The following is a 14,574-nucleotide window of genomic DNA, read 5'->3' on the forward strand; positions in this document are numbered from 1 at the left end:
AACGTGATGCGTTTCTTCGATACGCCATTGTAAAAGTAATTAATCGGTACTGGCAAACAATCTATAGGCCTATTTCCAGCTTTGCTAGACGTATTACGCTACCATGCTACGTATTGGTAGGTTTACATTTAAAAGAAGTGATGTTTTAAAATACTTTGTTTAAGACATGCTTTAAACAGATATTAAACGAATGTCTTTAAAAAAAAATGTTTTATTAAAAAAAGTTGTGTTCTAATGGCATAATCGTGTAAATACTTTCGAAAAACATGAAGTGTGAGAATATACGGTCGACTCGCATCAGATATACGCAACGTATACGATATGGAATGGTTGGAACTTGCGAAGGGGTCGTTGCTTCAACATTTATAGCACGTACTTATACATCATTGATACGAAATGGGTGACCTCCGACAAAAAAAACATTAAAGACATGTTTCTTTTAAACAGTGTTCAACATGTTTGTTTGAAATTGATTTTAGTTTTAAATGCAACCCTACGTATATGGCGTGTCAGCATATAGACCTACCATACATATGTACTATGTATCCTAGCGAACTTATCGTTTACCCCATATCAACACGTCGGGCATACTACGGACTATATAAAAGCTCTGGACGATCTAGAAACGTATTCCTCATACGGATCATAAGCTCTTTCATCGGAATTATCCAGACATTCATTATTGTAGTCACAAAACTTTTCCTTGTGGACATATTGATCGCCTGACCCACAGAAAAACGTGTGGCTACAATTTGCCTCATCCATACCTGAAATAAAAAGATAACAGGTAAAAATTACAATGGAACAAACAATAGGACTAGGGTGAAAAACAACAAGTTTATTATAGTTGATCTGCTGTTGGTCAAAAAAGTTCCAGATGCTGAAGTATCGACAATTCTAATCAGTTGTAAGGACATATTGATCGATAAATTCCCTTATAGTGTCCCACCAGTGAAAAACCAGTACAGAACAGGTCTGGAGAGGGGCCTGGCGATCTTCATTCACCGTCGCCACCTGTAGGAGTAGGCTACGCACAGTATTAGCATTTACTGTGAAAATGAAAATATAAGACGATACTACAAAATACTCGTTTTTTAATTGGTGATCACGGAAATTTTTTAATTTGTCAGGTGGAATATTCAACTTTAGGCACCACAACATAAATGAAACTTTTATTGGGGGTGATTTTCATACCAGCGGCAATGATAAGTCATAAATTGAGCAGGTACGGGTGTTGTGTGTGTGAACAGAGGAAAATGTATTGTAGGCTGTTGGTCAAAGAAAAATCTATAGTGCAGTGTTGGGATTACTCGAATTGCACCAGTATTTCACAGTAATGTATTAGATGTGTTGCGTAATGCGGTAGATTCCATGACTCATCGAAAATATGGGGTTCACCGAAGGTGGGCAAATTAGCGTAAGGGTTCACCAGGTTATTAAGGACGAGAACCACTGACTTCGATATAGACTTACCGTTTTTGCAGTGATCGTGAGAATCACACTTATATCTCTCGCTCAAGAAACAGCTTCCGACACCCTCCCTGGTAGACTGACACTCCATTCCCAAATTGTGATGAAGCGATTGGTTGTATGGCATTTCGTCAGAGTTATCTCTGATGAACGTAAAACGTAGATTTATAGCGCCAAAGTTACAGAATATGACCGTCAACACGGTGCAATCACAAAGCAAAATATATTTAATCTCTGGATCCTATATGCTGTTTGCTGTGCTGATGATGATAGAAGAAGAACGAACGATAGTTGTCTGAGATAACCACATTAAAAAGTACCGGAATCTAGTACGGCAGATAATTTTTGAAATTATTTTCAAGATGTGCACTTTATGGTATAAAACACCATTATGATAAAACACATCGTTAGTGAGCACATGACACCATCTAACCTATTGTCACGGGTATTTTGTTACACGAAACCGATTGTGTTTAAGTATGTATTTATTTAGTGTATATATTTGACATGTATTGGAGTTGCTTTTGTATTTATATTCAATCATTTCGAGCCGATAGTATCATTTATATCCGATCGAAATGTCCCCGTGAAATTGGGGGAAATATATTAACTCGTTTGACCATCTGACGATATAACAACGCGTTCAACTTGCAAAGTGATTTGATGCTCTTATTCAAAACAAAGGGATAACAGCGATTTTCTGCTTGTTTATGCTGCTAGTTACAGCTACTTCCAAAACAGGCGACACTTTAGTAAATTACCAGCAATAACTGCGATGAACGGAACCTGGTACTCACTGAAACTCGATTAGAACAAGTACGTTTTGCCAAGGAAGGCACATAAAGCAGAACCCCATCCAACAAAAATAATATATTTCTAGCCATACATAATATTAATGACAGTTTAAATCAGGGGTTCTTAAACTTTTTTTGCGTGTGCGTCCAAAATTTCCAAATGAAAGAAAAAGGTCATCACATCAAGCTCAACTCGATTTCGGTTATGACATGACAACTAATGACTCGACAAGTTAGGCACAATCTCACTAATGGGGTCATCGCCGAAGGATAATAATCTGACATTGTAGTTTCATGACGATGTTGTTCAAAATTGCCCTTTCACGAAACCCCTAGTCCGCGGGCCCTATGAGGCCCCCAGTTTAAGAAGCCCTGTAACTAAATGAAAGAATGTTGCTTCCAAATATTTATGAATAAGAGAAGAAAATATCACTCGCAAAATGAAATAAAATCCACATACGCGCAGTTTTTTTCTCCATCGCAATAATCATGGGCGCTGACACAGCTTCCATCGCCACAGAGAAAACTCACAGCCGAATTACAATCTACGCCTGACTGCGCAGAGCCTGAGTGCAGAAAAAAATGGATGATAATATTATCATAATATAGCTACGGTTCGGTACATGATCTGTTCTGTGGGGCTTCGAAAACATTCATGAATATTGTGAAAGTTATGGGCGAAATGGGATCATGAACGAACTGGATATCGAGGGAACCCCACTGGACAATAGCAGTATTACTTGGCTAGCCGTAGCGAGGTATGACGCGGAATTGGCTTAGCTATAATAGTTTCTCTTCGATCTTTCGAATTGATCTTGTAGTCAGTGGGTGACCACGTAGCTGTGTAATTGAAAACTTGTATCTTAATTTGGATGAGCATGTCGCCTGTCAATGTGTAATCTCCGCCAGCAGAAATACTCGCTGCCTTTATCGATTTATTCGACGATCGCTGCACTAAGCGCGCACGTAAGCACTGCATATAGTACTATAATATACAGGACGTAAGATACAATATTGCAATTCCGTTAGTTTTGTTGTACTCAGTCGATGAATTGCAAACTCCAATATTATTACTACTTATACTTATTAAACGTTTACTGCTTTTAGGCCATTTTCTGTGTCGAAGTGAGTTATACTGATATCAAAGAAGACCACTGACTAGAGATCCAAATTGGTTGAAAGTAGGAAATACACCCTTGTCCTTGAGTCCGGTGCGTTCGGGAATATCTAAATACCAATGGCATTGTTCATCACTATCATCACCATCATAATTTTATGAAAATATTTATCAAATCAATACACCGTAAGATTGCAATGTGATGAAAAGATTAAAGGGTGCCGAAACAACAATCTGGACTGGTCTTTTAATCAGAGGAACTACAAGAAAACTATAGCATTAGGCTCGGTGACTTTTATAATCAATTTGTTAGTATTCATTTTGACACCAATTCTAAAAAAAAGTCACATTAGATGCCAGAGCGCAAATTCCCCAATGAAAATTGTAATATTGCAGTCCCCCACTGTTTCTACTTGAATCCGCTTATAGTCTTACAAATGTAGCCCACGACGTCCACACAACGCAATGCTGCGCACATATATGTGATGACGTGTTGTAACAGCGCCACATCATATTTTTCCCGCGAACATCAAATAATTCACGCACCGTTGCATTCTCACTTACTTTTTTGAAATAAGCAGGAAACAATGATGACAACAAACCGATATAGCATTATCGTTGAAGACTTCATTACCGCTCGGGTGTTAATATCCATGCTAGAGCGATTTTATATCGAACTATCTTTAAAATCCAGCACTAAATCACGGAGACGAAAGTAATTATTGTAAGTATCCCTGAACAGAAAAGTAATATAAATTGGTGGAAGACACGTTGATATTTAGCACAAAACGCAATCAATACGGCTCTTCCGAAATGGTTTAGATGTAGCAGAGCTCGAATAAATCTGAAGTTCTCTCCCTTGTCGTAACTTGCTATAGATTCGCATGAAACTGGGTTAATGCGGCAATCTGAACATATCATTATTCCCCTGAGATGCCAGTGGAACTGCACCAAATAGTAATCTGATACTGCCTATAGACTTGGATGGAATGGCAATGCAATGGCAGTTGGACTGGCTTTAACAGAATGTACCGATCAAATGGATATACAGCGGTAAATATTGCAAATGAAGATAAGAGTTCGGCGAACAGATATTTCCTAAATTTTCAAATACAGATATGTAAAATATTCAGAAGTGCGTCCGTACACCAAAGTACAGCATAACGATTTAGGACTTTTCATTCGAAAGAACACACAGATAAATGTTCGAATACCAAATAATTCAGAGAATATTACTATAATGTATCTATTAAATGTGTTGCGCTATTTTGACATTGTATGGGCCCATACAGTCGGTGTTTAATTAAGTATCGTTTCAGCTGGTTGGATACCTCATGGTCTCAAACTGTTATTATTTATGCGCAATTTTACGCCATGCGAAGGCCTTTCAGTTATGCAAATATATCTGTCGGTTACTTCTCCAGAACTATATGTTACGGTTATAATGTGTTACGTCGTATATGAGCTATATGTCTCCTGAAAATTTGTGCGTAGAATATTTCTCAAAGAGAAATTGTATTGCTTAAAATAGTGACGTATATACAGCGACGAATGAAATCTCATCAATAGTCATGCAAGTCGGGTTGCATTTAAAACAAAAATCAATTTAAAACAAACATGTTTAAAAGATGTTTTCTGAGCCATGACGGCTCGAATATTCAATTGTGACGCCATAGGCATTGACAATTGAAAATATAGGGTGAAATAGGACGGAATATCGGCGCTTCTTCGATATACGCCCGAGATCGAAACAGTGTTTCACGTAACACCAGCAAGTGCTTCCCATGAGCACGATACAATTTTATAAACGTCAAAATAATTTTTTTTTGCCTTTGGAGAGACAGATATTAAGGTTGGAGGTGGGTTAGGGTCGAAGTTGGGGTTAGGGTATCCCAAGATTACGGTTGGGGACGGGGTATTAGGGAAGAGGAAGGAGGTATATTACGGTTGGATGTGGGTTAGGGTCAAAGTTGGGGTTAGGGTATCCCAAGATTAGGGTTGGGGAAGAGGGATATTAAGGTTGGGGGAGGGGTATAAGAGTTGGATGCGAGTTAGGGTTAGGGTCAAAGTTGAGTTTGGGGTATCCCAAAATTAGGGTTTGGGAAGGGGAATATTAGAGTTGGGGGAGGGGGGTCTTAGAGTTGGATGCGGGTTGGGGTTAGGGTTAAAGTTGAGGTTAGGGTTTCCCCAACCCTAATTTCCCCCTCTCCCCCAACCCTACTCTTGGGATACCCTAACCCCAACTTTGACCCTAACCCACATCCAACCCTAATCTCCCTCGTTTCTCTTCCCTAATACCCCCCTCCCCCAACCGTAATCTTGGGATACCCTAACCCCGACTTTGACCCTAACCCACATCCAACACCAATATATCCATTCCACCAACCCTAATATCCGTCTATTCAAATGAAGAAAAAAATATTTTGACGTTTATAAATTTATATCGTGTTCATGGGGAAACATTTACGGGTGTCATGGGGAACACTGTTTTGATCTTGGGCGTATATCGAAGAAGCGCCGGAATATCTACGTACTAGCTGTTGAACCGAATATTTTGCGGATTACAAGCATCCCATATCGTCTGTCGGCTGTATCGAGTGGTAATTGTCCGTAGGCTCATACAACATGGCGAGACAGCGTAGTGGTATAGTCCACAACTGCAACACGAATGAGTTGGGGGTTCGAGTCCGACCGAGGTCGACTCCAGAATTCCTATCTAGGTGTTGGAGGTTTATATAGGCGCGTCCTCGCCATCTCATCCGCGTAATCGGTGTCTTATAAAAGATTAGAAGTGGGCCGTGCTACAAGTCGGCAGCTATACGGAATAAAAATGAAGATAATTGACCTGGTTGAAATGACCATAGTAGTCGACAAACACCATGAATACCCCAGAACAAAAAATGTTTTTGGAAAATATTTACACAATTATGGCATGATTTTACAACTTAAAAAACACACAAAGTGTTTTAAACAACCATTTGTTTCAAATGCAACCCTATATACAAGCTGTCGCCTTGTTGATATAACAACTATTCCGTGGCATACAGTTTCAGCGCTATTCCCACGCAGGAAACGAGTCAAAGTCAGTCAGAAGAAAGCATGATGTTAATATCGTCAGATTCATCAATCCGATTCGGACGATGCTGCTGCCTATATGCAAATTCTCTAAACATGGCATTCGGCGACACAATAGAGTTATTTCCGTCAAGGAATGATAATACGGATTATTAAAGTATTATCGAATGGATTACCAATGACTTCGGCACTTGGCGAATTCGACACTCGGCGGCTACAAATTCTCACCCGAACCTACCCCTGCTCGAATCCATTAATATATACAATACATACCAAGTGCTGAGTGCCGAATTCACCAAATGCTGTATAAGTGTCACGTCCATATTCAATGACACATTCATTTTCGAATTTAGTAATACAGCCGAACCCGCCTAATTCAGACACCGGATAACGATGGCAACCACTTTATCCGGTCAAAATACCAGTCAACGGACCAATAATGCCGTTAATTCGGACAATTCCCCAAACACACTTTCACAATTCCTATCATCAGGGTATAACTATAGGGTAAGTTTTTGCAACTCTGCAACTTAATTTACAGCTTCCGGCAGCGTTCTAAATACTCAGGATTTATGTAGTATGGTGTTTTAAGCTGTTTGTATATTACAACTTTTTCTATCTTTAATGCAACTTTTCACTGCGACTTTTATCAAGTATTACGCAAAACGTAAAATAGTGATTTAAAAAACACCGTATAAAACTATTTCTAGGATGTTTCTATTCTCATTTTCTGGAACAACAAAGAGCTATGTGGTGGATTAATTGCATCTCAATGTTATCTATGATGCAACAGATGGCTTCCAAGCTAGAAGTTCACCAACCCCAGCCAAGCACGGCAGTGCCCGATTTGAATTAGAAGTGGAGCTATCACTTGGTTTTTGGTCAAGCCCGCGCGAACGGAAACAGGTTATCTCTAGTCTTTTGAGGTCAAGTTTTATTGAGCCGGCTTAGTTATAGTTGAACCGTGTGGTTATAAAAGTACATTCGTAATTTAGTAAGTAAAAATCGATAACCTTGATGTCTAGATGACAGTCTAAGGCAGGGATGTCCAACCTGCGGCCCGCGTGAGATTTTTATGCGGCCCGCTAAAGTCATTTTCACTCCGAGTAGTATCTTGAACTTTGAATCTTAGCCTAATCAAAATGTAACAGTCAACTTTTATAGGCTCAGTAATGATATAGTTATGTGAGCTGTTACACTCTTCGTTCGCTTATTTAGTTCTCCGAGGTGGGATTGTTGCGCACTAATGCTTCCGAGAATGATTGAATGAGGCTAGAGTGCTGATTGTCAGTTAGGACACTATTCTTTATAGTGCAGTGTTGCTTGGCCGTTGGTATTGTGCAGCTTGCGCAACAATGCAACTTTCTACTGCAACCATTGTTGAAATTAAATGTAATTTTCTCGCGATTTTACCGCAACAAAAACTTGCCCTAAAAGCACAATTAACTGTACTTTGTTCGTTTGAACATTATGAGTGGTGAAGGTGAACTAATCCATGCAGCAACAATAGACAATGAACTCATGTAAGATGTAAGGCCGTGCAATCTTCATAATCGTTCTCACCTGGCTATATGCAGTTGCATCGCGCACAGATATGGGCCTACCGAAACATTGTATTTGTGGATTTAACCTTCAGTTAGTGTTACTAACTTTTCCAAAAATGATTGCCCGCCCGGGAATAGATGTGTTGGTTTTAATTACAACTGCTCTCGCTGAATGGCTTAGCAGCCTATTGCATTTGAAGAATTGTACTATTAGCCCTAAAGGTTTCTGATACACAGTGACAGTAATATATGGTAGGCTATTTGTTGAATTGGTTGGTATCGAAATACTGCACAATACCACTAACCATAAGGCACAAGCGTTTTATGCGATCAGTACCATATACTGCAGTGTTGTACAGCTACAAATCATTTATTACGCAAGATTGCAGCATATCAATTCGTTGTCTGCCTTTATGCACGACCATACGAAATGAACAATTGATTTGACGCTTAATTCGATTAAAAGCGAACGGAACCACTGCATTAAGCGGAGCTGGTTGTACAAATATACATTATACAATATTGATGTATCGCTTTCGTAATAATAATAGTTATTATCAGGGCAAGTTTTTGTTGCACTAAAATCGCGAGAAAGTTGCACTTAATTTTGAAAAAAGTTGCAGTAAAAAGTTGCATTTATAATTTTTGTTGAATTAGTAGGGTAGATATATTCGGACGGTTCTGTTGTATGACCTAGTTCCTGCAGAGCTGTCAAATTTGTTACTTTGCCATTCCACGGACATTCTGGCGAGACCGCCAAAAATTATATTTTTTCCCGGTATAAACTCATTCTTGGCGACTTTAACAAATCAATAGCCTGAATAAGGTTACCCAGTGAAAATGTAATTTTCGGCGGTCTCGTCCGGGAGTCCGCAAAATGGAAAACTATCTCAAATTTAAACGGCAGAATTACTAAAGCGACTATTTACATATTGTTCGGACACGGTCGTGCTTGGCAGGGGTAGTTGAACTTCTTGCTTGCAAGCCATTGTGTCATACATAACACAGTGAGATGCAGCTAACTCATCATATAGCTCTTTGTTATGCAAATCAAAGAGAATAGAACCATACTAGAAATAGTTTAGAGAATGTTTTTAAATCACTCCGTCACATTTTGACGCAATATTTGATAAAAGTTGCATTAAAAATTGGTATGAAAAATAGAGAAAAGTTGCACTATAAATCCCTCCAAACAGCTTAAAACATCATTGTACATTAGGGTTGTTCAAAAAAAACTTTTTTTTCCAAATCTCACTCGCCTAGTGACTAAATCGTCAGGTTGTCCAAGAAAACGATGCACACCAAATTTGACTCAATTCCAACCAGTCAAGGCCGTGCAATCTTGAATTGAAATTTTTAATTTATTAATAAAAATAAAAAAATAAAAATTCTCAAATTTTTCTGTCAACCCCATGAAATTGTTGAGCTGTATTCAAAGACGATGCAAAACAAATTTGAGTCAATTCCGACTAGTAGAAGCGGAACTATTTGAGTTTTTCGTTGATAATCCCCGGATCAAAGATAATCCGACAATTATCAACAAAACACGCGAATAACTCCGCTTCTACGAGTCGGAATTGACTCAAATTTGTTTTGCATCGTCTTTGAATACAGCTCAACAATTTCATGGGGTTGACAGAAAAATTTGAGAATTTTTATTTTTTTATTTTTAATAATAAATTAAAAATTTCAATTCATGATTGCACGGCCTTGACTGGTTGGAATTGAGTCAAATTTGGTGTGCATCGTTTTCTTGGACAACCTGACGATTTAGTCACTAGGCGAGTGAGATATGGAAAAAAAAGTTTTTTTTGAACAACCCTATTGTACATAGATTCTGAGTATATAGGAAGCTGTTGGAAACTTAAAAAAAGTTGCAAAAGTTACAAAAACTTGCCCTAGTTATCACATTTCTAATGTCAAATTCAACATGCCGGATTCACTGGTAACAATCGAATTATTACTAACGATTGATGTCGCGCATGTCATTCGTGAAAATATCGTGAAGTCATGAATTATTGCTCCATGGAATCATGCTGGAAAGTCCATGCTATCGATTTACTATTTAGAAGATGATTCAAGTTTTAGTGTTCGAAAAGCATTCACTATTTTATCCGTAAACCGTAGGAACATCAAAATATCATCCGAGCATCGCAGTCGAGTAATCGCGAACGGAAACGTGCGTATGCGAGAATGTTCCAAATGAGCACGCAACGGAAATGAGTGTAATTCAGTGATGTAGTTACAAGTAGCCTATACGACGGCTGTAATACAATGCTACCGTACAGTGCAACTATTTTTTAAATCCGAGACCGAATGAACAAATATAGAGTGATGACACCGGTCAAGGCTATTGGAATTATCATAACTATTCATGTACAATTGGAAATGTACTTGTACAGTTGTATATGTGCTGTACACTGTACAGTGCATAGAGCTGTTTTCTACTATAGTTCAATGATAGTTGTTTCCCTTCAATAGCCAAATAATCATGATAAAATGATGAACGATCCTACGGCACTGATGGATATACTGCGAAAATTATATCGACTCGAGGGAATGGCGCGAAGCCTGCAAACATGCGATGCTGCGCAACGCAGTAACTAGCAAACACCGCATTAACAAAATACCATTTTCAAAGAAACAAACACCTTACATAAACGCTACTATCTTATCCCAAGTTCTTACTGCAACGTCGCATCGCTCGCGGCATCACTAAAACAAATCCTCCCTCCTGACCTGGCACACTAATCCTATTCCTACCTCACCAAAGTCACCATGTATATAGCGTATGTAGTAAGGCTATGCGTGCGCGCAATCCTCTTGTTATTGTTAAAACAATTCACCATCGCCGCATCGTAAATCGTAACTACGGCACATTGTGTGACACACGACACTCCAGCTTCACACTCCATGGTCGTAGATTTGGCTAGAGGGGAAATAGCCAGGTCTGCCGTTATGGATTTCGATATTGTGATATGTGGATCTGGATATTCGAATGTCGCAGTGCACGGTGAGGTAAATACGTCTTGCCTGCACGATTATGCATATTCTACATCTCGGACGCCAAGAATACTTCGAATTGGAAACGGCGCGTAATGCCTTTCCGTTTGTATTCAAATATTTCTAGAGTTTCAAATATGCCTTTCTGCTGCTGCCGGCATACATCAGTGTTCGCCAACGCTACCCGTACACTTAGGGCTGTTCAAAAATAACTTTTTCTTCTAGATTCCAGCCATTCAGGCATTAAATTGTCGGGTTACCCTAAAAAACGCTGCGCATCAAATTTGGTTCAATTCTATCAAGTATAAGGCTCCGGAGATCCAATTAAAATTTTTAATCTATAATGGAAAATTAAAAAAAAAAATTATCAAATTTTTCCGTCAGCCTCATGAAATTGTTGAGCTGTCTTCAGAGACGATGCAAAACAAATTTGACTCAATTCCAACTAGTAGAAGCGGAGTTATTGGAGTTTTTCGTTGTTTTTCGTTGATAATCCTCGGATTATCCATGGATCCGCGGATTATCTACTAAAAACTCCAATAACTCCGCTTCCGCTTCTTTAATGCCTGAATGGCTGGAATCCAGAAGAAAAAGTTATTTTTGAACAGCCCTACCGTACAGCATCCACGAAGGTAAATAAAAGGGTTGACCGGGCATACGATAACTTGATAAGTTATCGTAGGTCCCGGTTTGGCGTATAATTATAATGTATGAGGAGTCGATCCTTGAGCTGTCTATGTCGGCAATATACCGAGCTATATGTATTCCAAATGTGTGGAATGTGGCTTCGGCAATGTGAAATTTCTAAATCGCGACAGATTTATGAAAAAAAGAAATGGCGCCTGTGTTCTACTGTTGAGGTCTACAGCTCTACACATGACGACTCCAAGAACAAGAGTAACTTTGAAAAATAAGGAGACCGGACGACTTTTATTTTGTAGCTATACAGGTATACATAGTTATGCATATACAAAGCCTGGCGAATGTATATTGACATGGGCCTATGCAACATCATTGGCGTCCACAATATGGTCACTGCTGGGATGAGGTATACGTTTAATACGATGTGATAAGTATTGAGACGATTCGAACGGACATAACACCACTGCACAGGAGCGTGGGTTTATTCCATGCCTTGGCTGTAACGTGCGTAATGTTCAATTAACGGTAATACTGCTGCCCCTACACATTTTTGTTAATTAAAGAACTATCATTAATATGGAACTCCACCATTTTCTTGTGGGAACCTTTCCGGTTCTGCGATTAACTCTGCTGTCAGGTTGATGCTATTGTAAGAAAACTTTGCAACGCTAAGTCGTGACTGTCAAGTGGGAAATGCCTAACAAATCCTTGGTCGACATTCCAAACCTGATCGTAGGCCTATTTATAGCTTCCCACACTGATTTCCGACTGGTGAACAATTTCTTCAATAATTCATACACCTCGCTGCAATCGTACCTCGTAAATGAGTCGCATAAAGAAAAGGCAAGTTTAGGTATAAATTTTCGATCACTCACCGGTCTCTGTATCGTGTATCGGACGTCCAGACTTGTAGCTCGTATTCCATGCTCCGCCGGGCCTTCGGGATTTTAACGTGTAAACAGAGCTGGAGTATGTCGGATACGGCAGCTGCATTTTTGTTTAGACGCATCGAGAGTTATCGTGATTCCCTGTCCCTCTGTATTCTTCTATTTAGATGACGTAATCGCCATCTTGATTCTATATTACGTGTTTTATCATGCATGACTTACCAGAGTCGTAGCTATGTAGGAAGCAGTGATGAGCATCGGAGCGGAGTCGGAGTGGATTCGGAGCGGAGTTTTGCCGATTTTGTGACAGTCGGAGCGGAGTCGGAGTTTACTACAGATATTTTTTCGGAGAATTTTGGAGTATTGTAACTTTTGTCTCCGATATCTTTGGATAGCTCTGGCCAGAATACACTCTTGATTATGAGTACAAACCAAAACGCAGAGAGTTGACACCTTGTAAAGTTGTAATATGACGGGTAACATGCAAAAATGATTGCCAAGTGCAAAAAAATCAGCCATCTGCACTGCAATTGGGGACTGGAGAGTAGACAATACTATGAGGCCAACCCTATTATCACATTAATTTAGTAAAACACATTACCAAGTGTACCATGCTTGCCACTGTTTCGGATACTTGACGAGATTCATCGGAGTATCTAGGAGTCTGGGATTGAGCTCTTCGGAGTCGGAGGGAGTTTTCCTCAGACACTAAAGTTGTCGGAGGGATTCGGAGTCTCGAAAAGCACTATCCGCTCATCACTGGTAGGAAGGGATACTGCAGCAGGACAGAAAAAGTGACATGCGACATGACCGAGCCTAATTGGGGGAGATCTCGCACTTGAAGTGATTGCTATTTTACATAGTACACACATTACACACGAATCTACCCCAATAAACATCAACATTACACGAGACGTTTTCGATGAAACTGTTTCATCAACTTTGTGACGAAGCAGCAGCGAAACTGCCAATGTAAGTTTGTATCCCCGCCATTACTGAATGACATCGCAAACATTTCCTAGTCGCGAACAGATGAACAAGCGAAAACTGAGATGATAACACATGACACTGCACTGACTGACTAACTAAATTGGTTCGTGATAGTCTCCCATGACTGCGTATTCGGCGTGGCTAAAGTTCATTTCCAATAATGACTTACTTACATACGCGAATACATTGCATACGCGAATGTCGGTGCTGCAAACACAAACTGTCTTCATGTTTTATAAAATCCGTCCCTCACCTACAGACTCCCCTTTATAGTGTTTGTGTATCGGGCTCCTTCCTGACTCCATTTCCGATATTCTCTCAGCCACTGGCCTCACGTGACTGCATATCAAGGAAGTTCGGCCAGCTGAGCCACGCCGCCAGGCAGAGACGAGTCAAGTCAAGCCTGTGATAACTATCGAGGTTTCGGCCTCCCCAATCATGAACCTCACCGCACGTCACTGTCTCATATTCTATTTAACAACGAGGAATGCAAAAGCATTAGCCGCGCTGCTAGTGGGAAGACTGGTAATTGCCGTCACGGTTCATGCAACGTCATCAATTCCACCGCCTGGGAAACAGGAAATGCTGAAGTATAATCAAAAAATGCACGCAAACTTTATAAGTGCTGGGGTGTCACGCACATACGGAACGGAACCTAGCCTAATACAGAGAGTGAAGTGTGGGCTAACCGAATTTCTTTGTAGCATTTTGGATTGGCAGAACAAAAAAATATAGCGATGCGAATTTACTTTGTTATCTTCCATCACGACTATAGTATATCGCAGAGACCAAAAATGAATCTGTGAGAATAGTATGACAACAGAAAGAAATCCCCTTTCTTTAAACCACCCACCCCGGTGGATAATCCGAGAATTATCAACGGAAAACTCACATAACTCCGCTTCTACTGGTCGGAATTGAGTAAAATTTGTTCTGCATCGTCTTTGAAGACAGCTCAACAATTTCATGGGGTTGGCAGAAAAATTTGAAATTTTTTTTTAATTTTCCCTAATGAATTAAAAATTTTAATTGGAGCTGCGGAGTCCTATACT

The 14,574-nt window shown here is 39.7% G+C and overlaps 1 protein-coding gene across 4 annotated transcripts in view; it reads right to left on the reverse strand.

Moving 5' to 3' along the window:
* Positions 1–14,206, reverse strand: part of LOC145450390 (uncharacterized) — a 39,098-nt gene extending 24,892 nt beyond the window's left edge. The window contains exons 1-5 of one of the 4 annotated variants that reach the window (XM_080328911.1): positions 12,755–14,206; positions 12,521–12,691; positions 2,725–2,830; positions 1,474–1,613; positions 641–767 (exon numbers count right to left, since the gene is read on the reverse strand). In XM_080328911.1, coding sequence (XP_080185037.1) covers positions 641–767; positions 1,474–1,613; positions 2,725–2,830; positions 12,521–12,638 — 491 coding nt within the window. In that variant the 5' untranslated portion in view covers positions 12,639–12,691; positions 12,755–14,206. Of the gene's footprint in view, positions 1–640; positions 768–1,473; positions 1,614–2,724; positions 2,831–3,945; positions 5,055–12,520; positions 12,692–12,754 lie in introns of those variants that run through there. The other 3 variants (XM_080328908.1, XM_080328910.1, XM_080328909.1) reach the window with 3 other exon arrangements.
* Positions 14,207–14,574: the final 368 nt, after the last annotated feature.

Source organism: Botryllus schlosseri, chromosome 11 (assembly GCF_051294905.1).
Source record: "Botryllus schlosseri isolate E-star chromosome 11, Bs_hap1, whole genome shotgun sequence".
Lineage (NCBI taxonomy): Eukaryota > Metazoa > Chordata > Ascidiacea > Stolidobranchia > Styelidae > Botryllus > Botryllus schlosseri.